Source organism: Chrysemys picta, chromosome 13, assembly GCF_011386835.1.
Source record: "Chrysemys picta bellii isolate R12L10 chromosome 13, ASM1138683v2, whole genome shotgun sequence".
Taxonomy (NCBI): domain Eukaryota; kingdom Metazoa; phylum Chordata; order Testudines; family Emydidae; genus Chrysemys; species Chrysemys picta.
In genome coordinates, this window is record NC_088803.1 from 52,811,682 (window position 1) to 52,838,591 (window position 26,910).

At 55.8% G+C, this 26,910-nt stretch overlaps 1 protein-coding gene across 1 annotated transcript; it reads left to right on the plus strand.

Moving 5' to 3' along the window:
* The first annotated feature begins 16,864 nt into the window (after positions 1-16,864).
* Positions 16,865-24,613, plus strand: TCF15 (transcription factor 15). Its single transcript, XM_005304906.4, has 2 exons — positions 16,865-17,625; positions 24,016-24,613. The coding sequence occupies exons 1-2, from the start codon at positions 17,149-17,151 to the stop codon at positions 24,088-24,090; spliced, it is 552 nt and encodes a 183-aa protein (XP_005304963.1). The 5' UTR covers positions 16,865-17,148; the 3' UTR covers positions 24,091-24,613.
* Positions 24,614-26,910: the final 2,297 nt, after the last annotated feature.

Sequence of the window (26,910 nt, forward strand, 5' to 3'; positions counted from 1 at the left end):
CGGGTGACCAGTAAGGGCTTGACACTCAGAAAGCTGAAGGCTGAGGCCCGTTGGTACATGGGGGCCAGAATACGGCCTCCAAAGTGCGCTGGGTCACTGCCCTCGTCTGACATGCTCATGGCATGTCATACAATGGAGGGGAGTGGGAGGGAATTGGTGTGAACTGGAGTAAATGGGGGGTTCTCTGCACCGTAAAGTCTTCAAATCAAGACCTGAGGCCTTCAGGAACTCAGCCAGAGGATAGGGGCCTAGTGGGTGGGCGAGGTTCTGGGGCCGGCGAAGGGCAGGAGTCAGGCTAGATGGTCCCTTCAGGCCTTAAAGTCTATTAGTAGCTAGGATCCTGCTGCAGCCGCTCCTCATGGGAGTAGCTCCTCTGAAGTCAATGGGACTACTCAGATGAGTAAGGGCTGCAGCGCTGCCCAGATCTTCCGGCTCCACCCATCGATAGCGAACCGTAGGCTGGCCAGGGAGCCCATGAGGACGAGAACTCAGCTTCCCTACTGCATCCCCCCAGCAGCTACTCCTCTGCAGACAGCTCATCCAGGCATGTCAAACCCAGCACGCCCGAAGTCACCTCCACCCTGGTGCGTGCCCAGAGACTCAGAACATGCGGCATGCTGGCTGAGCTCACCCACCACTGTGGGGCGAGGGTCGATAGCAGCGTTAATGGAGCTGGCACGCCACAGAGCAACGCGTAACGAGCCCCTCAGTCACCCAGCCTGGTAAATCACTCAGATAAACCCGGTGCCTCAGCCCAAGTTTCCGAGGCAGGATCTGGTTTCCAGTTGAAAGGAGGCGCAGAGCTGGATCGGATTCCCACGGGAGCACAGGGGCATTTTATGGCAGTTTAATGTGGTTTTCAGAAACCTGCTCCGCCCCCCCAAGAAGCAACAGGAGCTGACTCAGGGCAGCTAATATTTCCCCGCATCAGGACAGATCAGCGTTGGTATGGGCTACATGGAGCAGTCACCCCTGCATGCACATCTGCGCACATCTGATTCCCACACCTTTTCGGCACAAAGCCTACATCTATAACGGGGTCAAAACACCACTACAAATTTCCCCTTTTTAATACGTTCTGTTCTTTATAACGTTCTCTACAAGCCTGAGCGTGTTATTTCTTACACCCGAATCAGTTTGTTCTTTTTCATCTGACAGAAGATGAGCGCCTGGTTTTTACTAACATTCAAATTAACGGTGAGGGCCTGGTTTTTGCTAACATTAACAATTGCACACTTGTTTTGCGCACGTATTTGCACATTAATTTCTCTTGCACTTCTAATGATTCTTTAAAATCAGGCCCTGGAATTGTTTTGCCGCGTTTCAAATGCGGCTGAATCCAATGCAGAGCCTGATTCTGCTCTCGTTCACACTAGGAGGAATCAAAACTAACTGCACTGAAGCCAGTGGAGTCAGTGTAAAACTGGTGTAAGTGAGCAAAGGTGAGCGCTCGTGGTCTTTCATAGAATCATAGAATATCAGGGTTGGAAGGGACCTCAGGAGGTCATCTAGTCCCACCCCCTGCTCAAAGCAGGACCAATCCCAACTAAATCATGTTCATTACCTCCTCGTTTCATCAGCCCAGGGAACAGCGATTGTTACAATGAACCACCTAGCACAAGAGCAAGGGATATTTTGTGTGGGTCTTGTGGAAATATAATGGTAGCAAGCGAGGAGAGAACTTGTGTGGCTGAATCAAAAACCCACTGAAAAACCAGGGGGTCTAGAGTGAGAACAGAGCTTATAACTGCTGAGGTTCGGGTTCCTTTTGACTCCAGAGAATTGGGAGCTCTGGGCTTTACCTGGTTTTATCATCCCAGAGGCAAGGCAAGAAGACTGGAAGCTGTTTGAGACAGGGCCTGTCTTTCTTGCTCTGTGCTTGTTCAGTACCTAGCTCAGGGGGCCCTGCCCCGATCTCTGAGGGACACTGTCACAGAAATACTGTAGAAGAACAAGAAGAAAGAACCTCAAACCCGACCCATTCAGCTAGGTGCGTGGTGGGGGGGTTGGTCCTTTATTACTTGTCTCTGGAAAAGCCCTGGTGCAAATTAAGGGGGGAAATGTTTCGAGCAACTCCTGGAAAACCAATGCTACGTGGAACAGTGGTTTCTGCAAACGAGCCAGACCCCACTGGAATCTCCCACCCGCAGCGGGAATCGTGGCCGCCGCTTGCCCTCAGCAATTCCTTTCCAATAATGCTGAGTTAGGCCCAGATGGTGCCCAGCGGTGCTGCTAATGAGCGTGCCCAGTTCCAGCGGCTGCACTTGTGAACGGCGGAGCTGCCTTTGCAAAGAAGCACAATTCCCATTGGCACAAACACTCACCTGCTTTGCACACAGAAGCTAGGTAGGTGCTCGCACAAACTAGGCCAACAGTTTCATGCTTAACGTTTTTGCTAATCTCCCCCTTAAATCCCGAGCATGCTCTCCCAGTGAGGCGCCCAAATGGTTTAGACAAGGACAGTAGCTTTCCCAGCGTGTGGCCTCACCTGTCTCAGCCAGCACCCCCCATGTGACTTCCCTCTCTCCCAGGCCAGATACCACAGTGGTGGGACCTAGGTATCCGAACCTAGCCAGCTGCCAGCCCAAACTCCATTGGCACAAGCTCCTGGAGGCAATCACAAGACCAGGGTCTGGAGTTACACCCAACGGCACAGGAGATGGGCAGGGCCCCCAAGCTGAGCAGCTGGGCAGGGAGAGTCCAGATCCCAGTTGGAGCGCCAGCCCATGTGCTGGAGCTGGGAGCTCTTGTCCGATGGGACAAATCCAGCCCCTTTCAGCAGCGGCAGCCCTTGCTTCGCCCTCCCCTCCCTGCCTTGCCTTCAGTTCACAAGCACGCCGCGTTTCCATTGCTCAGAGTGACAGTGCATGAAAGTGGCAGGACCCCGGCGGAGAGCCCCCACCCCCTGCTGGGGGGTTAATATCTCTCCTTGCCCATCCACGGGGTGGGAGGGGGAGACCTCCAGGCCAGGCTTGTAAAGCAGGTCACCAGGCCGGGGAAGGGGGAGCGAACGGACCCCTCCTCGACCCCCTCGTGTGAAGGACGATGCTGCTTTAGCAAGGTTCAGCGAGGTCAGGCCGGCAGCGTCCTGGTGGCCACATGTGGCCTTGGCAGGTCTGGAATCCATTTGCCTCGGCTGGCAGCCGTGTTTTCCCAACAGGAACCCCCGAGAGCAGGGAATTGCCAGCCGGGCCCTCCGTGCCATCTGCTCTCTGTTTATTTACTTACACTTAAGTATCACCTCCAAGATAAACAGCCCCTGAGCAGAGGGGCCCTAATATAGCATGTCCCCCGGAGAGAGGTTCTGTGCCCCCGGCTTTCCACCCCATGCACCCCAGCCTGGCCCCCACAAACCCCCCTACCTCATTCGGGGGGGGCCAGTTCTTGCCCTGCCTCACACACCATGTCTGGGACGACTTGTGTGGAGTGTGCAGGATCTGCCCCGGCCTGCAGCGAGTGCAGCCCACATCAGGGCCTCTCAGTGCTCCAGCAGCCCGGCTCCCGAACGGCTCCTTCTCCTCTCAGGGCCTGAGCACAGGCCGGGGAGCCAGAATTCCAGGCTGGTTCTGCCACTGACAACCCTGGGGCCTTGGCCCTGGTCACTTCCCCACTCTGTGCCTCAGCTTCCCCCCCTGTAATACGGGGGGCATTCACCCACCTCAGCGCTTCGGGCCCCCTCCCTGGCCCAGGGCAGGAGGTGTGAGCGACTGCTCCGGCACAGGCTGATCACCCTCTGCCCCCATCAGCATCCAAAAGGCCCCTCCTGGTTTTTGCAGCTACGATCCTGGGGAAGGCGGCTTCGAGAGAGACTATCCCATCCTGGTCTCCCACTGGAGGAAGGAGGAAGGAGTGGCTATTTCTCCCACCACACCCCGGGGGAGACAAGAGGTGGTCTCCCACCTGCTCCACAACAGTCCAGGGCTGAGGGGTCCCTCTCTAGAAGGGGATCCCAGGGCCCTCCAAGGGGCCCTCCCATGTCAGGATAGAACAAGGAGGTGGGTCTGGCTCAGCAGGTCCTGAGTTGCTGGGGTCAAGCCAGGCAGTCTGCGAAGCTGGGGAATGAGAAGCCTTCAGCAAATCCCATCCGATCCCCTCTCCTCTCCCTGAGTAGCAGCCACGTCCAGCCAGCAAAGGAAAGGCTTCCCTGCATCAGCCACCGAGGGGCCTGAGACACACACACACCCGCCCCCAGTAGTGTGGACACGGCACAGACCCACCAGCCAGCACAGGCCAGCGCCTTTCCCGGGGAGCACACTTCAGGGTGCGAATTGCCACAGGAACGCTCAAGGATTATTGGAGTAGCTGTGCTATGGCAAAGCTTGAGGACTGAGAATTGCACCAGATCGAAACCTCGACCCACGTCCCACCTGAGGGTGAGCTGCTTGGGCGTTGGCTCAGCGTCTAAAGGGATCTCCCTAGCTGCCCTGCACCCCTTCCCATGAGACGCGAGTGCCTGTGTATCCTCAGGCTGAGAACACTGGGAACAGGGAGAAGCTACGGGGGAACCAGCATGGCTGAGCTGCGCCTGGTGACACACAGCGTCTCTCTGAAGGGAGCCGGCTCTCGGAGCCCCTCTGTTGAGCCCGGAAGTGCCCCCTCCCAGCCTTCCAGTGACATCCCCATCGCCAGCCAAAGGCAGCTGCTGAGTGACGTGACTCAGGGATGTCTCAGGCTGGTGGCTTTGATCACAGTACGTCTTCTCCAAACACAGGAATGAGGGAGGCTTTGCACTGGGGCCCTTCAGAGAAACCCTGGCTGCCCTTTGCCCGACAGGCGTATTGTGAAATCAGAGTCAAAAGAACGTGCTCGGAGGCATTCAAAGGCAATTCTAGACCCAGCAGACTGGCAGAGTTGCCCTCGGCGTCGCTCTGTATCAATGCACAGAAGCCGTCACTTGGCACACATTGGTAGTCAACCAGATCACAGGCTATGCACCAACATACGGGTAATTTCTGGCCTGTTGGTTTCTGTGTCTCTTTATTCATTTCTTATTTGTTTTTATAGGATCTGAATTAAAACCTGGAGTTCTGCAGAGCACCCAAGCTCAGGTTCCCCCTTGTTGTTCAGCAGTCTCTAACCCTTTGGTGCCCCAGGTTTATTATTATTCGGTAGTTCAGTAGCACTCAGGGTGTGTCTACACTGCAATTAGCCACTGGCGGCTGGGCCATGCCAGCTGACTCGAGCTCGCAGGTCTTGGGCTAAGGGGCTGTTTCAGTGCAGTGTATATGTTCTTCCCAGGCTGCAGCCCGGGCTCTGGGATCCTCCAACCTCCCAGAGTCCTAGAGCTGGGCGCCAGCCCGAGCCCAGATGGCTACATAGCAATGAAAAAGCCGGGCAGCCTGAGCCCCATGGACCAGCTGTGGGTTTTAATAGCTGTGTAGACATACCCTGAAAGGCCCCAACCAAGATCAGGGCCCCATTGGGGCAGGCAGGGCACATACTGGGTGAGAGAGCTCGCAGCCTGAATAGACAAGAGAGGCGAAGAGGAAGGGAGAGGGGGCGTGTGAAACAGAGGCACAGAGAAAGGAAGGGATTCGCCCAAGGTCACAAGCAAGTGAGTGGCAGAGCCAGAAATAGAAAGCAGGTCTCCTGACTGCCCTCCAGTGACCTTCTCTGCCTGAAGTCCCACAGGGACTGACTCCTTCTCAGGGGAAATGAAGCAACAGACTCTGGCCAAGCTCTCCAAAGCTGACTAATCATTTTGGGTGCCCAACATCAGATACCTTAGAGGGACCTGGTTCTCCAAAGACGGGTGCTCACCACTTTCTGACAATCAGGCTCCTTTAAGGGAGTCTCCAGCTGGGCCCCCCAAAACAGAGACAGCCCAAGTCATGGGGCAGTTTTCAAAATCTTAGCCACTGTCCTTCAGAAGCTCCCTTGGCTGATGTAATAGGCCCCCATTCACCAGGATACAGGAGGAATTTTCAGAGGTGCTTAGCAGGGGCTGGTCTCCGCTCCCAGTGAAGTTAATGGTTACCGTCCTGTGTGCTGTAATAACCCATTCTGCTCTGATGCATAGAGCATGGCCACCTTTCCTTCCGCACCCACTTCCATGCCCGAGCCCCAGTGGATCCTGGGTTTTGTAGTCTGACACTCCTCAGCCAGGGTATCAGAGGTCAAGGATCACGCTGCAAAATCATCTGGCAAAACCACCTGGGCTCCACTGGTTTGGCTGCCGTGCGCTGGGGTTATTGTTCCGGCAAACACAACTGGCGCGTGCTCACCTTGGAGCCCGGCTGGGGATGTGAAGGGGACGGACGTTGTTTTAAACCGTTCTGAACATAAGGCCATTTCCCCGGCCGTGTAAGGGATGATTAGCTAATCTCAGCCTCCCCTAGGAGTGAAACAAAACAGCCCCCCGTGTGAGTCAGACATGGAGATCTCATTGTCCGTCCTGTGGCCAGTGGGAGTCAGAAGCGGGGAGGCACATCCTGTCATAGAACGGGCCAGGCACACGGGCAGAATAACAAACTGCTGCTTCTAGTCCAGTGTCTTTAATGGGGGGTGGGGGGAGGGATGTCTTGGCTGAGACCACTGCCCAGCAGGCTAGCCAGCATTGCCCTATTGCTTCTTTGTGCTCCCCCCTCTGTCTGGCGGTATCCAGCTGTTGTCTCTTGTCTGGTACTTAGGTTGTGAGCTTTTCGGAGCAGAGACCATCGGTCTCTTCTGGGTTTGTACAGCACCTGATACAATTCAGCCCTGGTCCGTGACTGGGGCTCCAAGGCGCTACCGCAACACAACCAAAATGAAATCCCAGCAGCTCTGGGAAGGGCCCAGCAGAGGTTTAGGAGACCTCCCAATGTGCAGGTCACAGGTGGAAGACACGAGTGAGGAGGTCACTCGATGGGGAGCAGGTACCATGTCCATTTCTGAAGCCTGCTGAGGCTCAAGGCAGCTGTTGGCACTTCTGGTGCTGCCCTCTCCTCAGTGTCGGGGTGATGCAGCCACGCTACCTCCTGGGAGGTGCATGCCAAGGTAAGAAGGCTGGTGCAGGGCCATCACACGGCTGGAAGTGGCGCTGGCCAGCCTGTGGGCAGAAGATGTCCTCCCCTCTGGATCAGGTGAGGGTTGGAGGCATTGGGCTACTGAAGGTGCTTTAGATGAGACATAAAACTCCAGTTCTGAGCACTGAGGGCCGTTAACGAGCTGATGGCAGGAGACGCGACTGTCCAGCTCGTTTCCTTTCCCCCATTTCTCTGGCACATTCAGGGGGATCTGGGATTTTCTTCACCCCTCCTGAAGCACTGCGCAGCATTGCCGTGCGCTGCTGACCAGCGGTCTTGCTTCGCCTCAGAGGTGGCTGCCTGCCCTTGGTAGGTGAAGTATATCTCTGCCCCCTGTTTGTAGAGGAGCTGTTCTGGAAGGTGCTGTGTGAGATCAGGGTGGATGGTGACTCTGCAGTTCCTTAATGCTGAAGAAATAGACGTGCCAGGCACTTGCTCCATTTTATTGTCTCTCTGGCCTCGTAACGTGGTCTGCGTTGGGGCTCACAGTCTGGCACTGGGCAAGTTAAGGGGGCGGAGAGCAGCCAAGTGCATATTCTAGCTCTGCTCCCCTACCAGGGCGTGCAAGCCTCCTCCCACAGCAGAATGGACCGGTTCCCCGCACTAACCCACGCACCTGCCCAGCCATCTGGAGCCTGACCACTGAGGTGTTGTGCTGTGTACAGCTGGCTGCTTTGGGGACCCCAGATCTGCTTGATTTCTTCAGCTCCCGAGAGCTTTCTTTGAGGGACTGAGCACCACACCTTGCAGCCCTGCCCCAAATCCCACTCGGATCGGAGAAGGCAGTGTGGCCTAGCACAGAGAGCACTGGCCTGGTATTCAGGAGACCTGGGGTCTGTTCCCAGCTCATCCACTGGGTGACTCTGGACAAGTCACTTCACCGCCCAGTGCCTCAGTTTCCCCCTCTGTAAAATGGGGGTAATGGTACTGATGAAAAGCTCGGGGTTATTATTAGAGTACACGGACCACTGAACCTTTCTAAGGTCAACCCATTCCTCTTCCTCACTGCTTCTCAGGGCTCAGGCCAGGAGCACCCGAAAAGGCCAGCGGGTGAGCTTTAGAGATGCAGGTCCGTTGATTTCTCCTCTGTCTCCCCCGCGATTGTCTCTCAGCCTGGTGTTCCCTCTTGCCCTGTCACGGCAGGAGAGTTCCCACCTTTGCTCCGAGCAGGCGAAAGCCTTCCCCAGGCAGTTTGGCTTTCGCAGGTTGTGCTGTTTGTGGCGTTGATGAAGCTTTGCTTTCTCCTGCTGTTCCCCAGCCCCTCGCCCTGTGCCTACAGGAGAGAGAGAGCGTTCCCGCTCCCCACCTCCTGGTCCCCATATTGCGTCTGCCCATGGGCCGGCAAATCAACTCCAGCTCAGGTCAGGCCAGCGCAGCAAAAGCAAACAGGGAGCAATTCGTTCCGATTTAAGAAGCGAGGATTCCTGCAAAGGCCAGGGCAGCGGGCGGGGGCTGGGGGTTAAAGGCTATTGAACCAGGTGCTTCTGAGCCCTGGAGAGCACTGAGGGACTCTTGCAATCCCAGCTTGCACTGCGGCCATCTCCGGAGCACGTGCTTGCCCATAATCCTTCGCTGCTCCCCAGGAGCGTCAGCTGGGAACTCAGAGCTGACGGGAAAGAGTCAGGAATCAATAGAGCTTGGGCCAATATCCAGGAGAAATGGGGCAGGAAAATGTGCCTTGTAAACTGCTAAGCTCTGGTCCGAGAGCCGCCGGGCACAGGTCCAGCTGACGTGCCCGGCTCAGAGAGTGGGCATGCCATGGCTGAGCTGGGGGGTGTTCCTAGGCTCTATCCCTGGAAATGTCACTGCTCCAGAGACTCCCAGCACCACAGCAGGGCCGAGGGGTTATCATCAAAGCTGGGGCTTCAGGCTGTCAGTACCTGCATCCCTGGGCTATTAGCCATCGCCTGTGCTAGCAGCACTCGTATCCCTGTTCTTACGCAACCGAGGAACTCTCTGGCAAGTGACAACCTTGCCGGCCCAGTCGCGCTGCGTGGCAGGGGCTTGCAAAGCCCAAGGTGGCTTGGCTGGCAGGTGCCTCAGAGTCCCCCAAGGGTGAAGCAGACGGTTCTGAGGAAGCATCACCCATAAACCTCTCTGCCTCGGAGTGTCCCGGAGCGCCGGTCGGGGTTATGATTTACAAGGCAGGATGGCTGCCAAAAACGACACTTTCCAGGTGTTGCCAGCTGTAGGGAAATGGATGGCAACACAAACTGTACCACAGGCCTGTGACTGCTGCTCCGGGGCTGTTTGTGGAGAACTGGCTGAATGGTTCTGTATTGAACCTTTAGGGCACCGACTGACCTCAGTCCTTCTGGCCTCTGCCTGGAAATCAATTTTGTTGTTCTCCGGTTCCCCGCAGCAGCTCTCTGAGTAACAGCCAGTGCCGCAGACTTGGAGGGCTTTGGGTCTGTGACTTCCCGTCCCCCAACCAGGAGACAGGCTCTCTCCAAGCAGGAGCAAGGCTCGGCCATGCAAGCCTTTTTGCTTCTTTGACTCCAGTGCCCTTCCCTTTGCAGCGGGCTTGGGTATTGCCTTGTGCCGATTGCTATGCAAAGCCCAGCAAGAAAATGAACGGAGCCGGAGTAAAGCTCCCTTATTGCTGGACCCACAGAAGTGCCTCAAGCCGTGTATCCAGAGACGCGTGTGTGCACACACCCATAGATGTGCACAACAGATGCATGCACACAGAGAATGCATGCATGCAGAAACACACAGGATGCATGCGGAGGATGGATGGATGTACAAGCGCACATGTCCGCTCAAACACACTCATCTAAATACATCTCTCCCTGCATGGATATGGACTCAGACAGGCACTGGCTCTCCCTTCGTAGCAAGCTGCAGGCTCCCTTCACCCTTACGCTCTCCTCCTGGTGAAAGAGCCAGGCTTCGTGCAAAGCCTGCAGCAATCCTCGTGCACCACGGTGCTACCTGGACAGAAGCCCGGGATGGGAGACGCCACGTGCTTCACGCAGGCCGGCTTGAAGGTGTTCATACGGACAAAGCGAATCTCTCTCTCTCCCTGTCCCTCTCCCCCTCTCCTGGCCTGTTTTCCTTCAGCTGCTGTCCATGTGTTCGGGAACAGCTGCACCTGAATACACAGCCCCTGCCGATCCGTCTTGCCTGCTGTCAGGAGGATCAGTGCTGTTCAGCTCAGCCGAGTCACACCCCAGCAGGGTGCCAACGTGTAAGAGCCCCTTAGAAAACCAAGAGGGGGGAAGAGGGAGAGAAAAGCCATGACCTGGGGCTGGAAAGAGGGAGGATGGGCTGAGTGGAGGCCTAGCCTGGGACAGCCCGATGGGGAGATTTCCACCTGCTTCTTATCCGAAGGAGCCAGCAGTGGATGGTGTGTCTGTTGGCAGACTGTCCCCCCGGGGGATGCGTTACTCTCTCCCGGGAGATACAGTCCAGTGCCCTGAGCCCCTCGTGGGGTCTGATATCCACAGCCTTGGTGGCCACGGGCAAGTCCAGGGGGGCCACATTTGTCAGATGGAGGCCCAGGAGGGCTCGCCTGCTCTCAGTGGGTTTGTGCATCTCCCCAGAGCTGATGAGGAGCCAATTGCAGGCATGGGACTGGGACACGTTTTCTGACCCACAGGCCTCGGCACCTGGGTTTGGAACCGTCAGCTCCAGCAGGTAAACGCACCTGCTGCTCTGTGAGGCCCCAGCTCCCCCCGACCGCGGACTCGCCCCGCAGGGCTCAGTGACCCAGCCACACACTCCAGAGCTGCTCCAGGCTGAGGAGGCAAAGCCAGGTGCACCAGGAGAGACTTAGTTAGAGGGATGGGCAGAGACACCTACTGATGGGGATGCAACCTCCCATCCCTCCCTGCCATTGGCCACCTGCTCAGGGCTGCATGATGCTCACCATAATAATCACCTTCCTCCTCTCCCCTTCCCCCCATCACTCCCCCCAGCCACCGAAAGTCCTGCCCCAACCCCACACACACACACACACAATCTGCAGAATTGTCAAGGCATTCTCTAGCCATCCAGAGGGCTGGGTGCCCGGCAGCCTGCTAATCATATCTAAGGTCTGTCAGCCTATGCATGGGGCAGGGTGTCTGTCTGTCTATCTGTCATATCTGTGGGCCTACCCATCTCTCCTTTGAACTGGGTCTGTCTGACACCCCTTTTTGCCCAGCGATGCTGATCTCAAGGCTGCTGGGACCCCTCCGACCTATAGTGTGAATTCCACTTCAGTTTATGGGCTACGGACAGGCAGACAAATGGAATAGGAAAACATCTCTGCTGCATCCCCCCTACCCTGGAAAGATCCCATCCCTGCTCTGCAGAGAGACGGAGGGGTGCCCCAGCTCAGTCTGTGACAACAGCCAACCCTTTCCACCAGACACACCAAAGCCAGGAGTAAGGTGATCCCCGCAGCAGCACCCAGCGGCTCGGTGAGCACCTCCTTCCTGGAGAAGTCCAGTCACAAAGAGGACCCTGCTCGCTGTAGCCTGCAGGACACCATTAGATATGCCCTCCCAGTCTGACAGGGAACCATTGATAACTACTTTTTGAGTACAATCTTTCAACCAGTTTTGCACCCACCTTATAGTAATTTAAGCTAGACCACATTTCCCTGGTTTGTTTGTGAGAATGGTATGTGTGTCTGTATTCAAAGCCTGACTAAAATCAAGATATGTCACGGCGACTGCTTCCCATTCCCCTCATCCACTAGTAACCTTATCAAAGAAGGAAATTAGGTTGGTTTGGCGTGATTTGTTCTTGACATGCCCCCCCATGCTGGTTATTCTTTATAACCTTTGTGATGAAGGGGGACTGTTCTTAATGTTTCCTCTGAATACTGTAGGGGTGCCTCAGTTTCCCCTATGCATTTCTTAAGTCGCTAGGTGGTGGGATAAGGGGGTGTAATTGTTGCAGAGCAAAGGGCCAGTGCACATAAATGGCCGACACTCTGTCTCCTGGCAACTAATGGCCTGGGCCCTTCCCCCCTGCAAGGGGATAGCTAAAGGTGTTGGAGAACAAAGGAATCAGGTGACCTCCTGGCCCGGGAAAGGAACTCAGCAAAGGAGGAGGGGCTGGAGGGGGAGTCAGTTTGGAGCTGGCTGGGGACGAGGAGTGAAGTGCAGACGTGATTGTCTGGCTCACTGCCCCCCAAAATAGACCTAGCTGAGGGGTCCTGTTCTCTGTACCTACAAGCTCTGTTTTAGACCGTGTTCCTATCATCTAATAAACCTCTGTTTTACTGGCTGGCTGAGAGTCATGTCTGACTGCGAAGTGGGGATGCAGGACCCTCTGGCTTCCCCAGGACCCTGCCAGGGCGGACTCGCTGTGGGAAGCGCACGGAGGGGCAGAGGATGGTGAATGCTCCAAGGTCAGACCCAGGATGGTGAAGCCGTGTGAGCTTCTTGCCCTGAAGTCAGTCTGCTCCCAGAGAGGAGACTTCACCAGAATCCTGACTGGCTTCGTAGGGAGCAGCTCCAGAGCATCGCCCGGGGACTCCTTATTATCTTCTGGGTGCTTACAAAGTGATTGTTTAATAATTTGGTCCAGTATCTTTCCAGGTGTGAACTTAGGCTGACTGGTCTATAATTCCCCTGGTCCTCTTTGTTCCCCTTTTTAAAGATAAGGAACCATGTTTGCTCTTCTCCAGTCCTCTAGGACCTCACCCATCCTCCAGGAGTTCTCGAAGATAATCGCTAACAGTTCCAAGATTGCTTCAGCTAGTTCCTTAAGTGCCCCAGGATGAATTTCATCAGGCTCCGCCAACTTGAATAATCTAACTTATCGAAATGTTCTTTAGCCTGTTCTTTCCCTATTTTGGCTCGTGTTCCTTCCCCCTTCTTGTTAATACTAATTGTGCTGAGTCTCTGGTCACCATTAAACCTTTTTAGTGAAGACTGAAGTAAAATAGGCATTAAATACCTCAGCCTTCTTGATGTCACCCATTATTAGCTCTCCTTCCCCGCTAAGTAGACAACCTACAGTTTCCTTTGTCTTTCTGTAGCTCCTAATGTGTATAAAGAATCTCTTCTTATTTTCTTTTATGTCCCTTGCTAGGTGTAACCCATTTTGTGCCTTAGCCTTTCTGACTTTGTCCCTAATTACTCCTCCTTAGCAATGTGTCCATGTTTTCACTTTCTGTAGGATTCCTTTTTGGTTTTCAGATCATTAAAGAGCTCCTGGTGGAGCCATATTGTCCTCATTATTCTTCCTATCTTTCCTTCGCATCGGAATACTTTCCAGTTGTACCTTTAATATTGCCGTCTTGAGAAACAACCAGGTCTCATGAACTCCTTTTTCCCTTAGGTTTTCATCCCATGGGACCTTATCTACCCGTTCTCCGAGTCTGTTGAAGTCCATTGTCCTTATTCTGCTGCCCTCACTCCTTCCTTTCCTTAAAATCTTGAAATCTATCATTTAATGACGACTTTCATCCAGGTTGTCTTCCTTCTTCAGGTTCTCAACCAGTTCCTCCCCATTGGTCAGAATCAAATCTCAAATGGCTGTCCCCCTCGTTACTACCTCCCCCAATGCATTCCAAGAGCTATGGGACATTGTGTGTCTTGCCATATTACTCTTCCAGCAGATGTCGGGATAGTTAAAGCCCCCCCATTACTACTCGGGCTTGTGTTTTGGATATTTCTGTTACTTGTTCTAGAAAAGCCTCATCCACCTTCACTTCCTGATTTGATGGGTTGCAGTAGACCTTTACCATGACGTCACCCCTGTGTTTCCCCTTTTAGCTTTACCCAAAGACTTTCAACTGGTCTGTCTCTCACTTCCTTGTGGAGCTCAGAACAAATGTATGTATTCTTGATGTATAATGCAGCGTCTGCTCACTTTTTACCCTGCCTGTCCTTCCTGAACAAGTTCTATCCCACTGAGTCATCATTTAGCTTTGGGACTCGTACTTCCAGTTCTGTCTGTTTACTCCCCATTTGTGTGGAGACACAGAAGATGTTGAGCAGATTCCCCTACTGAGTTCCATCTTCTTTTTCCTACGACCAGATTGTACTCCCAACATCTAGCTTTCTGTTCAGGTTGCCTTTTCTATGCTTACCTGGGCCCCCCTTTGAACCTAGTTAAAAGCCCTCCTCACTGGGTTGGTGAGTTGGTGCATGAAGATGTTCTTCCTCTTCTTGATGGGGTGGACCCTGTCTCTTCCCAGAGTCCTCTTTATCAGGACAGTATCCCATGGTCGAGGAAGCCAACGTCCTCCCCGATACCACCTGTGCAGCTATGTATTCATCTCCAGGATGCCCATCCCTGCCTGGGCCCTTACCCTCCACCGGAAGGATGGATGAGAACAGAATCTGAGTCTCTGGTCCCTTCACCCTCATTCCCAGAGCCCTGGAGTCACTGCTGATCTGCTCAGGGTCAGACCTGACAGTATCATTACTGCCTATGCGGATGAGCAGTATGGCATAGTGGTCAGAGGCGCTCAGCAACCGCTATGTGACGTCTCAGATACAGGCCGCACACCTCCCGGGACAGCATCTCAGGAGACCCTTTCGCTCTAAAATCACAGCATGGAGTTTCCAGCTGAGAAAACCAACCAACCAAAAAACAAAACTTGAGGCGGTTTCTGCATTATTTCATTTGTATCTCTAACCTGCTCTAGCCATGCTAAAGGACCGGCTGAAGATCTGTCTGTTTCACAGGGACTCTCTGCTCCATTTAAGGGGGTCCGTACATCGCACTTGCTTGCTAAGGAGCCTTTGGTGAGGGAATTCATGAGTAATTGGAGGGTTCTCCTTTAATAAATGCAACAGGCCACTTGTTGGTTTCAAGACCCGTCTGTGTAAATAAACGATTCTCTCTGTTTGGGGAGCAGGTTCCCCCTCTGTTTGTTTAAGCTGCCTTCCCGCTTTGACCTGCCGAGCTCCTGGCATCCCAGCCCTGGCGATCTCCGCTCAGCCTCAGGCCTCTGAGGAAGGGAAGCACAGGAAGCCTGCTTTATTTGGCTGGCTTCCCCTCCTGCCTTCGCTTTCTGAGCGCTGTGCTTGCCGGCGGAGGACGAGAGGAGGGACACCGGGGTGGCGGTGGGAAAAGAGAAAGGGAGAGTGAGACAGGAGTGAATAGCTCCGCCAAAGAGGAGCAGACAGGAAAGGAAATCTCCCAGCAATAACTCATTGGCTCAGGAAGCCAGCGATGGGCAAACACTCCCTGTGTGTCTAAGGGGCTCTTCTGATCTCTCAGGGCTGCGGCAGGCTTTGGCTAACCCCAGCTGGAGGGTTTCTTCTCTGCTGGGCCGCTGGTTTGAGAGGGTCTGGGAGGAGCGGAATTGCTGAACCCCGAGTGAATTCAGAATTTTGCTGCTCAGATCTCTCTCCACTTTAGGGGAAAAAAATTCATTTTTCCACTGCCGGCACACACCTTCCTCCTGGGGTGAGAGGAAATGCTCCGGCTTAGCCATGCTCCAACCTAGCATTCAGAGAGCTTTATCTTAGCAAAAGCTGTTTTTTTCGCTAGGATGATTTATGTGATTAATGGAAAACCCAGAGCTAGGGGAGCAACTCATGGCTCCTCCAATCCCTGCCTCAGCCAGCGGGTATCACTGGAGGGGCTGGTGGTGTGAGCAGCTCCCAGCTACTCCACTCTCAAGCCTGTCCCAGGGAGAGCACGGCAGGGAAGGAGCCCCTATGGGGGACTGAACGTGACTCCAGTCACAGCCTCTTCCAGCAGCTGGCCTTACGGGAATGGGAGACAAGCACTGTCCAGAGAGGAGCCTATATCTTCTGCATTCACCGGGTGCAAGATTCCCCCAAGCATTTTTATCAGGAAAGGGCGATAAACGTCAATTTAGGCTCACACACACCAACAAACAATATGTGCATTGAAATTTACAGCGAGGCCCCGGAACCCGGAAGAAACCTGCTGTTGAGAACGTCTCAGAAGCTGATCTGAGGCTCTTGACTCGGGATGTTTTGACGTGTGATGTTGACAATTTGTGTGTTAATGGTTCTGAAGCTCGCACTTTGGGAAACTCAGCATCTGCTGTCATGAAATAACTTCTGTCTGACCCTCCCCCCGTCATTTCCTGCAACTGTGAACATGTAAAGCAATCGAACTAGGACAAAACCCTTAAACATAAACATGGATATTATATGTCAAAATCATAACCAACTAGAAACTGAAGGCCAAGCTCAACAATAGGCAGCACTACAGGGCTGGTGGCGGGGCGGAGGTCAAGGGTAAGGCAGGCCCAGCCCCTCCAAGAGGTGACCCGATGGGGCAGCGTTTGAAAGCTCAACTCCTCTTCAGGAAAATGAAACCATCCCCACCACGTGCTGCTAAAGCGCCCTGCCCGTCTTAATGTCTGTCTCTTCTGGGCCCTCCACAAGCTAGTCCTCCAACCCTGCATGCCCCACACTTGGGGAACGTGCGGCCGGGAGCAATGCCTGGGTGCTGGCTTCTGGGGGCTGATAGACAGGTGCTGGCTGGGGGGGGCTTGCAGCCTGCGGAGGGGGCAGGGTGAGCTGTGAAATCGGCTGGAGCTGCCTGGTCTGTCTGTGTCAGGAGGACTTAGTACAGAAGCAGCCTTTGCAGCAGCTCCCCAGCGGAGAGCAGATCTCGGATGTGCGGTAGCACTTCCCACCACAGCCTGTGCCAGCTCCAGCCTGTTTAGATTCATTGCCGTCTGCCGCCCTGGCAGGGTTCTGTTTGCAAGGTGTCTGCGCACCAGAAAGGGCCCCCATCCTGATCCTTGTAAAGTACCCAATACAAGCAGTGTCTGCTGGCTTTAAATTCCGGGGGCTGGGAGAGCACCACAGTCCTGTTGGCTGGATGGAAAAGTCCAAGGCAGCCCCATTGGCTGGCCAGGAATCTGCTCCTAGTTCCTAGCCCCTCCCAGGACTTATATAGAGAGATTCTTGTGAATCCCACTAGAGCAAACTGTACCACCCTCTCCGACACGGAAGGGGAGAAGCTGGAGCAACAGCTGGGAAGACGTCAGGACCTGCAGCGGGGGTGGGGAGGGCTTCCTGCTTGTGTCCGCGCATTGCAAGCCCTTGAGTGCCACAAGGGTGAGCCTCTGGAGTGAGTCCCTGGTGCTCCAGCGAGGAGCCAGGCTGCCTCTCGGAGCCCTTCCAGCCTGGAGCGCACAGAGGTGTCTTGCTGCTGAAGGCTCCCAGAGAGCAGAGGGGCCTTGGGTCTGGGGGCAAACCCCACCATGGCGTTCACCATGCTGAGACCCGTGGCAGCTCACATGCTGTACCCAGACCTCAGCATGCTCTCCGAGGACGAAGAAAACCGGAGTGAGAGCGACGCCTCGGACCAGTCCTACGGCTGCTACGAGGACCTGGAGACCAGGAGGAAGGTGGCCAGGAAGCCAGGCCAGGTGGTGATGGTGAAGCAGAGGCAGGCAGCTAACGCCCGGGAGAGGGACCGGACGCAGAGCGTCAACACAGCCTTCACGGCCCTGCGGACCCTCATCCCCACCGAGCCCATGGATAGGAAGCTGTCCAAGATCGAGACCCTCCGCCTGGCCTCTAGCTACATCTCCCACCTGGCCAACGTGCTGCTGCTCGGAGAGGGCTGCGAGGACGGGCAGCCCTGCTTCAGTGCCATCTATGGCTCCAAGGGGGAGCTGGACAACAAACAGCCCCGCAGCATCTGCACCTTCTGCCTCAGCAACCAGAGGAAAGGGGTAAGTCCATCCTCCCAGCTGGCCGGTGCTGCCCCTGCTCAGCCAGCCACTGGCAAACAGGATCCCTTTGAGAAGGGAGGCTGGGAAGGGAGCTCTGCATTTCGTCTGGCAAAGGCCCTACCTAGGTATAGAGGGATGTCGCTGGGGTGCGTGTGGGAGGGGAGGGTGCTGGGGTTTAGGTATCGGGATGAATGCAAGCAGAGGTGTCAGTGGGACTCTGTGAGGAGTGCATGGCCGAGTGGCAGGAGGATATGAAGGGCGAAGGGGAAGTGGTGACAGCTGGCACAGACTGTCTGGAATCAGGACAGGCTGTAGTTCAGCTGAGCAGGATATTGTGCGGGTTGGGGCGTGCAGGGGGTTCACTGAGATGTAGCTGCTTTCGGCCAAATTCCTCCCTTCGCTACACGCACACAGCTCCCGCGCAAGTCCCCGGGCCAGGTAAACCCAGAGGAGCTCAGCTCCGTGGCAGTCCAGATTCACAAGGGTGCCAGGGAGAGCAACGCCTGGCCCAGTGAAATAACGCCCCGGCTACCTGGGCTTGTGTCGTGCCTTTCAGCTGAAGGTCTCAACAGTGAGCAAATCTCATTAGTGCCCTTTTACAAATGGGGACACTGAGGCCTGGAGGGGTGCAGTGATTCATCCTAGCTCACACACAGCGAGTCACTGAGGGTTGGAACCTTCTCCTGACCCCCGTCTTAGGCCTAACGGCTGCAGGGCCAGGCTGCCTCCGCAGGCAGCTCCAACTTACTAAATAGCTCCTGAACGCTGAGCGTTTCACGTAACATAGAATCATAGAATATCAGAGTTGGAAGGGACCTAGCTGTCCCATTAACACCAGTTTAAATGCATAGTCGAGAGAACGTAGGGCTCTTAATTGGACGTGTTCTCACTGTCTTCCACCTGCCTTTTCTACAAGCCCCTGCCTTGCACAGCACACCTGCTCCGGTGGTTGTATTAGGGGGGGTTCTCAGCTTTCCCTGGACTCCTTGGCTGTCTCACTCTTCATGGAAACGCTGAACTCCTGCCCCTGGGCAGAGAGGCCGAGCAGAAAGACTCTAAAGAAGCACTGGCCCCTCCTGGGCGAGGCCTCCTGCAGACGCCTTCTGTGCCAGTATCATGTAACTTGTTCTCGTTTCCATGTGCTTGGATTTAAGGTAGAGCCAGCCTGAGACCAAACTGTGGATGCGTTATATTGAACCGCTTCAGAGCCCGAGAGTGTCTGGGCCCTGGGGTCGGACCAGCCCTCTGTAGGAATAAAATAGAGATGCCAATATTGAGTCTGGCTGCAGCTCGATTCCCAGCTGCCCCCTGGCCCCAGGCTGTGGGGGTGATTGCTTGCAGGGCCTAATTTCACCGCCGCTCACGTTCTAGGTACTTTTTCACCTGGAGTTACCCCATTGCCATTTAGCTCCAGGGAGATAACACATTTGGAAAGGCAGATCTGGATACTTCCCAAATGTTTGTTCCTGGCTACACATGTTCGGGCTTCACCTTCCTCCACTAATATCATAGCTAGGACCCTACCAAATTCACGGTCCACTTCGGTCAATTTCATGGTCATGGGATTTTAAAAATCATAACTTTCATGATTTCTGCTATTTCAATCTGAAATGTCATGGTGTTGTAATTGTAGGGGTCCTGACCCAACAAGGAGTTGTGGGGGGGTCACAAGGTTATTGTAGGGGAGGTTGCAGTTCTGCTACCCTTACTTCTGCACTGCTACTGATGGTGGTGCTGCCTTCAGAGCTGGGCAGCTGGAGAGCGGCGGCGGCTGCTGGCCGGGATCCCAGCTCGGGAGGCAGCGCCACCGCCAGCAGCAGTGCAGGAGTAAGGATGGCCTGGTATGGTATTGCCACCCTTACCTCTGCGCTGCTGCCTGCAGAGCTGGGCCCTCAGTCAGCAGCCGCCACTGTCTGGCCACCCAGCTCTGAAGGGAACAGCGCAGAAGTAGGGGTAGCATGGTATGGTATTGCCACCCTTACTTCTGCGCTGCTGCTGGCGGGGTGCTGCCTTCAGAGTTGGGCGCCCAGCCAACAGCCGCCGCTCTCCGGCCGCCCAGCTCTGAAGTCAGCGCAGAAGTAAGGGTGGCAATACCACGACCCCCCTAAAATAACCTTGTGACCTCCCCTGTGACCCAGCTCCCTTTTCGGTCAGAACCCCCAATTTGAGAAACATTGGTCTCCCCCCCCATGAAATCTGTATAATATAGGGTAAAAGCACACAAAAGACCAGATTTCACGGGGGGAAATCGGATTTCACAGTCTGTGATGCATTTTTCATGGCCATGAATTTGGTAGGCCCCTAATCATAATCTTCTGCCTGTGACATCATAACCTTCGCCACGGCAGTCAGCTGTGAGGTCACAAATAGGGTGTTGGCATAACGTGGGGAATAAAGAGCAGGAGGAGATGAATTCAAAAGAGACAGAAATCTTGGCCCTAACCTGTAGTTTCCACTCAGTCCCAGCTCCCAGAAATCAGAGGGAGTTCACTGAGGTCAGGCCCTCAGGATCTGGCCCCTGCTGCAGCTCTGTCCTGAATGGTGCAGAAGGAGAGAAGAGAAACACAGAGCTAGGAGAGTAGCCGCTTCATTGTCTCCACCCTCTGTAGACTGTCTCCTGGGAAGGCTGTCGTGTGGTTTGAGCTGGTGCTGGGTCAGGACTGGGAGGCCAGAGTCCCTAAATGCAAAGCTCATCTAGGCAAGCTCTCTGGATGCACTCGATTCAGCGGCGGCTCCAGGCACCAGCGCTCCAAGCACGTGCCTGGGGCAGCAAGCCGCGGGGGGCGCCCTGCCGGTCCCTGCGAGGGTGGCAGTCAGGCAGCCTTCGGCGGCTTGCCTGCGGCGGGAGGTCCGACGGTCCCACGGATTTGGCGGCAATTCGGCGGCGGGTACACCGAATCCGCAGGACCTGGGACCTCCAGCAGGCATGCCGCTGAAGGCAGCCTGCCTGCCGTGCTTGGGGCGGCTAGAGCTGCCCCTGACTCATTTACCCTCCGCACACTGCCCGGGTGCACACGCTGGCCCCAGCGCTCACACACTGCCCCGTCCCTGCACGTCGTCTCCAGGTCAGACAGCCCTTCTGCTCATCAAACCGTTCTGCAGGCCAGAAGGGTACAGGGCTGGAGCCTCCTCCTCCTTATCCCAGCTTTACCCCAGTGTGACTCCACTGGCTGCAGCAGGCTCCTTCTGAGCTACACACTGGCCGGGCACTCTCACACCCACAATCCTCACTGAGATTTGTCCCCAGTTCCAGTTTCTCTCCCTTTATTTCCCACCTCCCCCCGGTCTCTTCCCCCATCTCCTTGTCCATCTCTCCTCTCTCTGGCTAGTGAAGTATTTGAGCTGATGGGTTTCAAAAACGCAACAGATGCTCAAGAGAGGCCACTTCCCACCTGCCCGTGCACTGTGCACCCCCAGCATTTGGGCCTGTACCTGAATGGCAGACCCAGGCCGGCACCCTTGTCAGTGCTCTGGTCTGCAGCTGTTCTCAGTGGCCCAAGGACTCGGGCATGGGAAAGAGGGAGACCAGATCTCAGCGGCCCGAGACGATAACCAAAAAGCCCTCTCACCCCCTTGCGCGGTTGGCAGGATGGGGGCGGGTCGGAGAGAAGTATTCAGCTATCGATGGAACCCACCTTTAGGACCATCTCTCCCTCCCAAGGCAGGATTGTTCCCCACAGAACATTTACTAGTGCCAGGGCAAGCCTAGCTTTAAACGTCCCAAGCAATGGAGCTTCCACCACTTCTATAGCCAGATAGACCTCCCCCGTCAGGAAGCTTCCTCCCTATCTGCATTTCCTCCCACTGCTCTGAGCCCTAAGGAAGGAGACTGTAGTGCTCCGAGAGCTGATCCGCGAGCTCTGGCACGGACAGTTGCAGCAGGGCCTGCACACCAGTCTGTGGGAACAAGGGCACTGTCTCTAAATGGGAAACAAGCATCTGCAGCAGTTGGGGTTTCTTTCCCACAGCAAAGATGCGGCGAGAGGAAGGGACTTGTTCAGCAGGTCACTGGGAAAACTGGGACTAGAGCCCAGGCCGCTGGATTCCCCAGTGCCCTAGCCACAGGACTTCACTGCTGCCTCTCGCTAGCCGTGTCGGTCAGGATCAGGTCTCTGCATCGCAAAGTGCCCCCGACGCGAGGGCGGCTGAGGAGCACAGGGAGGCTGAATCAGCAGAGCTTTGAGGGGCCCTGCCCCAAAAGGAGGGCTACTACAGATCAGGATCGGGGCAGGGCTGGACGAGCCGGGAGAGCTGCAGGGCCCGGCAGAGGTGCACAGGTTGGGCCTGGGGCTGGGGCTGCAGAGCAGTTGGGGTGGGAGAAGCTGGTACAGTACAACACCGTCAGCACTGTCTTGAGCCTCACAGAGGGGATCGGCCTCAATGTAACGGGCACCAAATGCCCTGCACAGGAGAGGGCAGGGCCTGGTGTCACATCTCCTAGCCGATTCCCACAGCACACAGGGACCCCAGGGTAGATCATGTGTTACCATGGTAATCAGGATTCCTTGAGGGCAAGGCCCCTGCCTAGAGCCAACCCATGTCCCTCTCTGCATGGTGTGGTGGGTGGACGTTCAGTCCAGGGGGTTAGTTTCCTGGACATTGGCATCTGCTCATGGTACCTGCTGGGACCTCTCCCTGTTGCAGGCCCTGCCCCACAGTCTCAGACTCCTGAGACAGGCTAAGGAACACAGAGCACCTGCGAGCCCCAAGCTAGGGGTGGCAGAGCAGGACACCTCATTTTGGTTAGTGCAAAGAGCTCCTCTGGGAGGGCAGGAGCCGCTGTGGGGTCATTGTCCCCAGAGATTCCAGGCCTCTCTAAATGGGCAGTGGGGATGCCATGGGGGGGTTGCAGTGGCTCCTTGGGAGCCTGGGGCAGAGGCACAGTCAGATGGAAAGATCCCATGGTGCTTTCCAGCAGAGCAGAAGTTTGTTCCTTAGCCAAAGTGTCCCCTCCTGCCGCCCTAGGCTGCGGGGTGGCTTGTGACGTGCTCCGGGCTCCCTGGTGAGGGGAGGCTCTCAAGCAGCTGTTTTCCTGGCCAGTGGCTCTCTCTCCTGCAGCCTGCTCTGATGTGTACCAGCCAGGATAACCCTCCCCAATCCCAGTACTCGGGTAGGTTCCCCCCCAGGGGCTTCACTTCAAGAGACGAGGGAATAAACGTAACTCCAAAAGGATTTAAGAGCTAAATTCCTAGCCGGTGGGTCCCCAGGAAAGAGACCGGGAATTTCCTCACTTTCCAAAGTAGGGACTCATCATGACTCAGGGGGCGCTGGGAGTGGGGAGAGAGAACTGTGCTTCATAAGCTTCCACCTCTAGAGCTTAGATGTCACGTTGACCTTGATAGCTAATCCCTGGGCACCCATCACACAGGATCCCGTCCTCCTGGCCATACCAAGAACAGGCGAGATGTCAGCATGCCAGCTCCAGCCCAGCTCGGTCTCCTGGCCCTTGCCCGTCTCTCAGACCCACCCCTTCGTCTCAGTTACAGAACTTGCAAATCCATCCTCCCTGTGCTCCCTGCCCTGGCTACTTGGCCATTCTGCCACCTGCCCTTCTGTCGTCCAATCACAAGGCAGAGTACTACGAAAGTCACAGCACCGCATTGCAGCCAGACCTTCCTCTGGAGCCTGGAAACGTGACAAGACGACATGGCCGGAGCCTTGAGTCCAGCCCGTCACTCTCAGGGCTTTAGTGCTTGGGGGATGGACTTTCCACCACGCCCTTCCTTTGCAACCACACACACACACCCCATTCCAGGGAGGTGGGAACGCACCCCTCTGGCCTGGGCTCCCCGTGACTGCCCCAGCTGATCTATGGAGAGGCACAACCTGTTCCCAGTGGTGGAATAGCCCCAAAGGAGGCCCCTCCCTGGGTGATGGTAGCACGGGCCTTGTTAGCAGAGTCACATGGGATGGTCGCACAGCCATCCCAGATGGAGTGTGGTGTAGCACCCCTCCTCCAAAACACGCTGTGGGGCCATGGCTGCACAGCTCGGTCTGTTGCAAGAGCCCAGAGGAGTGGAAGGAGCTCTGAGAAAGGGGTGGATCCCACCAGGACTGTGCTGTCCCCTGAGCGCATTACTAGGGTTTTCGTCAGGCGAAGTCCCCAGCAAAGTCAGGTAGAAATGAGTGAGGATGTCCTGCTCTGGTCCATCGTGCTCCTATGAAGAGCTAGCAAGGCAGCGACACCAGCTACCACAGCCCACAGCAAACTCTGCGGGAGGATTTTCCTGTTCCCCTGAGCGTCTCTACCCCCACCCCGAGATGCAACCGTCTCTGGGCTTTTCTCTGCCTCCTGCTAGAACAGTGGCTCAGGGCACAGTCCAGCTGTCTGGGGTCACAGGAATGCGGTGTGGGCGTCGTGTCTCCAGCTTTCCCCTTCCTTTCTTGCAGGGCAGCCGGAGGGAGCTTGCGGGCAACTGCCTGAAGGCGCGAGGGGTGAACCCAATGCGGGTGCCGCGGAGATGAGCCCAAGCTGCGGGAGCATCTGCCTGAGGAGCCAGGCCAGGCGGCCGAACCCCAGAACACATGAGCCTGATATTCCAGCCCGGGGTGGGGGAAGGAGCAAGGGACCCCTGGAGCTCAAGGAAAGGAAAGCCTGTGTGAGATGAGCTCACACTCAAAGGACTACACGGAGACACAGGGGGCTGGGGCTGCACCGACTTGGACTGAAAGGCAGGACGATGCTCTAGATGCAAATAAGAGAGAGCGAGAGAGAGAGAGCGACCGCTCCTCTGCCATCCACTGTGCCTGACCCTCGTGGCCAGCGGGAGCTCGGGGGCAGCAAGGCTCACTGACCCCTGGAAGGGGATGTTGGCCCAGTGGCTGCAGGACAGAGGAGCGGGCAAGGGCAAGCGTGTAAAATATCGTTCAATGGTCAGTGTTGATACAGAGCTTTATGAGAGTTAAGATTATTGCAGGTCTCCATGGTCACTGGGTTTTTTTTTTTCATATTCAGCAGGTTTGAAAATAAAAGTTATTTTTTTGATCATTTGGTGGCTCTTTTTTCATTGTTTCCCCCTCAGTTATGCTCAGAACACAGCTCCAGTCGGAGGTGGAGGGCTGGGAGTCTCTCTGTTGAGGGGGCTGACAGCAGACTGGCTTGGCTTCCCCCAAGTGCATTTTGCTTCTGCTCTGGAGGTCTTGATCGGGTGCCTTAATGGCCCAACCTGGTCTGGTCTGCAGTGTGTCTGCGGCTGGCTGTGGTAATGCAGAGACCCTGGTACTACAGGAGTCATTCAATGTGCTGCCAGGAATTGGCATGTCACACGGGCTTCGGTTAGTGCTGATGGCCCCGGCTCAGGGAGGAAGGAGGATCCTGGGAAAGGTACGAAGATACGGGGGTAACTCACTGAGTCCAGGGAGCTCGTGACTCATTTGCGGTCGGACACAGCTGTGGAGTAGGGCAGCCTGGGAGTCGCTTCCCAAGCCCACAGGATTCCCTTTTATAGAACGGACACTTCAAGGGTTCCCTCACCAGGGACAGCTCTGAGCTCTGGGATCCTCCAGCCCAGCTCAGTCCCCAGCCAGAGAGATGCAAGGTCTCTCCAGTCGGACAGATGCTGGTCAGCTGGCTCTGAGTCACTGGGGATGATCGAGGAGAGCTGGAGCTAAGGGGATGCCAGGAGACAGCAGTTCCTCAGGGGTCCACAGGCAAAGCAGGGTGAGGAAGGCCCCAGGCACTGAGCCCCATTCACCTTAGAATGGCCAGATCCCTTTCTCTCACTGTGGGGACGAGGAAGGCATTTCCTCCCTGTACACACCCAGGGGGCGGGGGGGCTGGGGAGATCCCCCCCAGTTCATACACATAGTCCTGCCATGCCAATGTCTCACTCACTCTGGCTCATGCATTTTCCCTCCCCGATAACCTCTGCCACTGCAGCTGCACCTTTGCCCCCTCAAAGCCCAGCTGAGGTGCAATGCCAGGGAGAGCAGGAGAAACGGCAGCATCCCCTTCCCTGCCTCCATCTCCTAGAGCCGGGGGGCGGGGCGGCCTTGAGCTGGTCCAGAGGCAGCACCCTCCTGGCTGCCTGCTCCCCAGAGACGTCTCCCTCCCAGCTCCCTTCCCCCAGGGTTTGATTTATGAAGTGACAGCCCAGCACAGCTGTGAGAGCAAGTCCCCGTCAGGGACAGGGTGGGTGGGGAGAGGCTTGTTCTCAGCGTATCTAATCTGTACCAGACCCCAATAAACAGCCGTGAGAGTCTCTAAACATTTCTGGGACATAGAATCCCCGGCCTTGGATTTATTGGGGGGCCAGGGAGGCGGGGGGGGGGGGGGTGGGCTTGTGTTCTCTAAACAGCCATAGCTAGACAGTTAAAGGAAGATATCGTTTTCCTCGGAAGGACCAAGGCCTGCAGCTCATGGCCAAGCCCAGAGCCGGTATCATGGCTTCTTAAAGGAGTCACAGTAGCCTGGGAGTTGGCGTCCCAGCGGCGCTGCTGGGTTTGCTACTACGCACCCCAGCTAGGGGCGTTGCTGCTCGGCTGCTCGCTGGCTCCAGTGCTGGGAGTGTGGATCCCAACAGCACTAGTATTGCTAGTGCACGGCTCCTGCGCAAGCCAAGGCACACGCCCCTCCCCGTGCTGCTAACATGGCAAGCGCTGTGTACGTGCTAGGGACGGCTAACTCTGGTAACTCAAAGACTGCTGCCACGTTCCACTGGTGCAGGGGAGTCCAGCAGGGAAGGGGTTAAACCAGGCCCATGCTGGTTTGCGGTGGAAAGGGGATCTGGCCGAGCATGCTTTCTGTGGAGGCCCATAATAGTCTCTTCCTCCCAAACCCCGGGCGTGTTCTTTTCATCCCAGCTCGGTGCTGCCCGGAGATGCCGCTCTCTCTGCCTGCCTCTCTTGCCCTCGCCCTCCCTCGCCCTCTTCCTGATCTCGGACACCCTTGGAATGGCTCCTGGCTGCTTTCTCTGAGACAGGAAGGTGTCCCCGAGTCTCAGGAAGGAAAAACACTCAGGGCTGAACCCACAACGACCGTCTCTGAGGGGCTGAGGCTGGATGGGCTCCAAGCCTGACATCACCTGGGAACTGGAACCCGAACTGCAGCTGCACTTTGCTCCTCTGATTTTTTTTTTCCCCTGTAACTTGTGTTTTTAAGCATTCTTTTTATAGAACTTCTCTTTTCCCTCCCAAATCCTTCAGGCTTTCTGAGATTTTAACCCTGAAGGGCCAAAGGCTCTGGAATGCAGAGGGGCTGGGGAGCCGTCTTCTCCCCCAGGAGCCAGGGCTCTGTCAACCCCTCTGATACACTGTGTGCCGTGGGTGATGTGCAGAGGGGTTGTT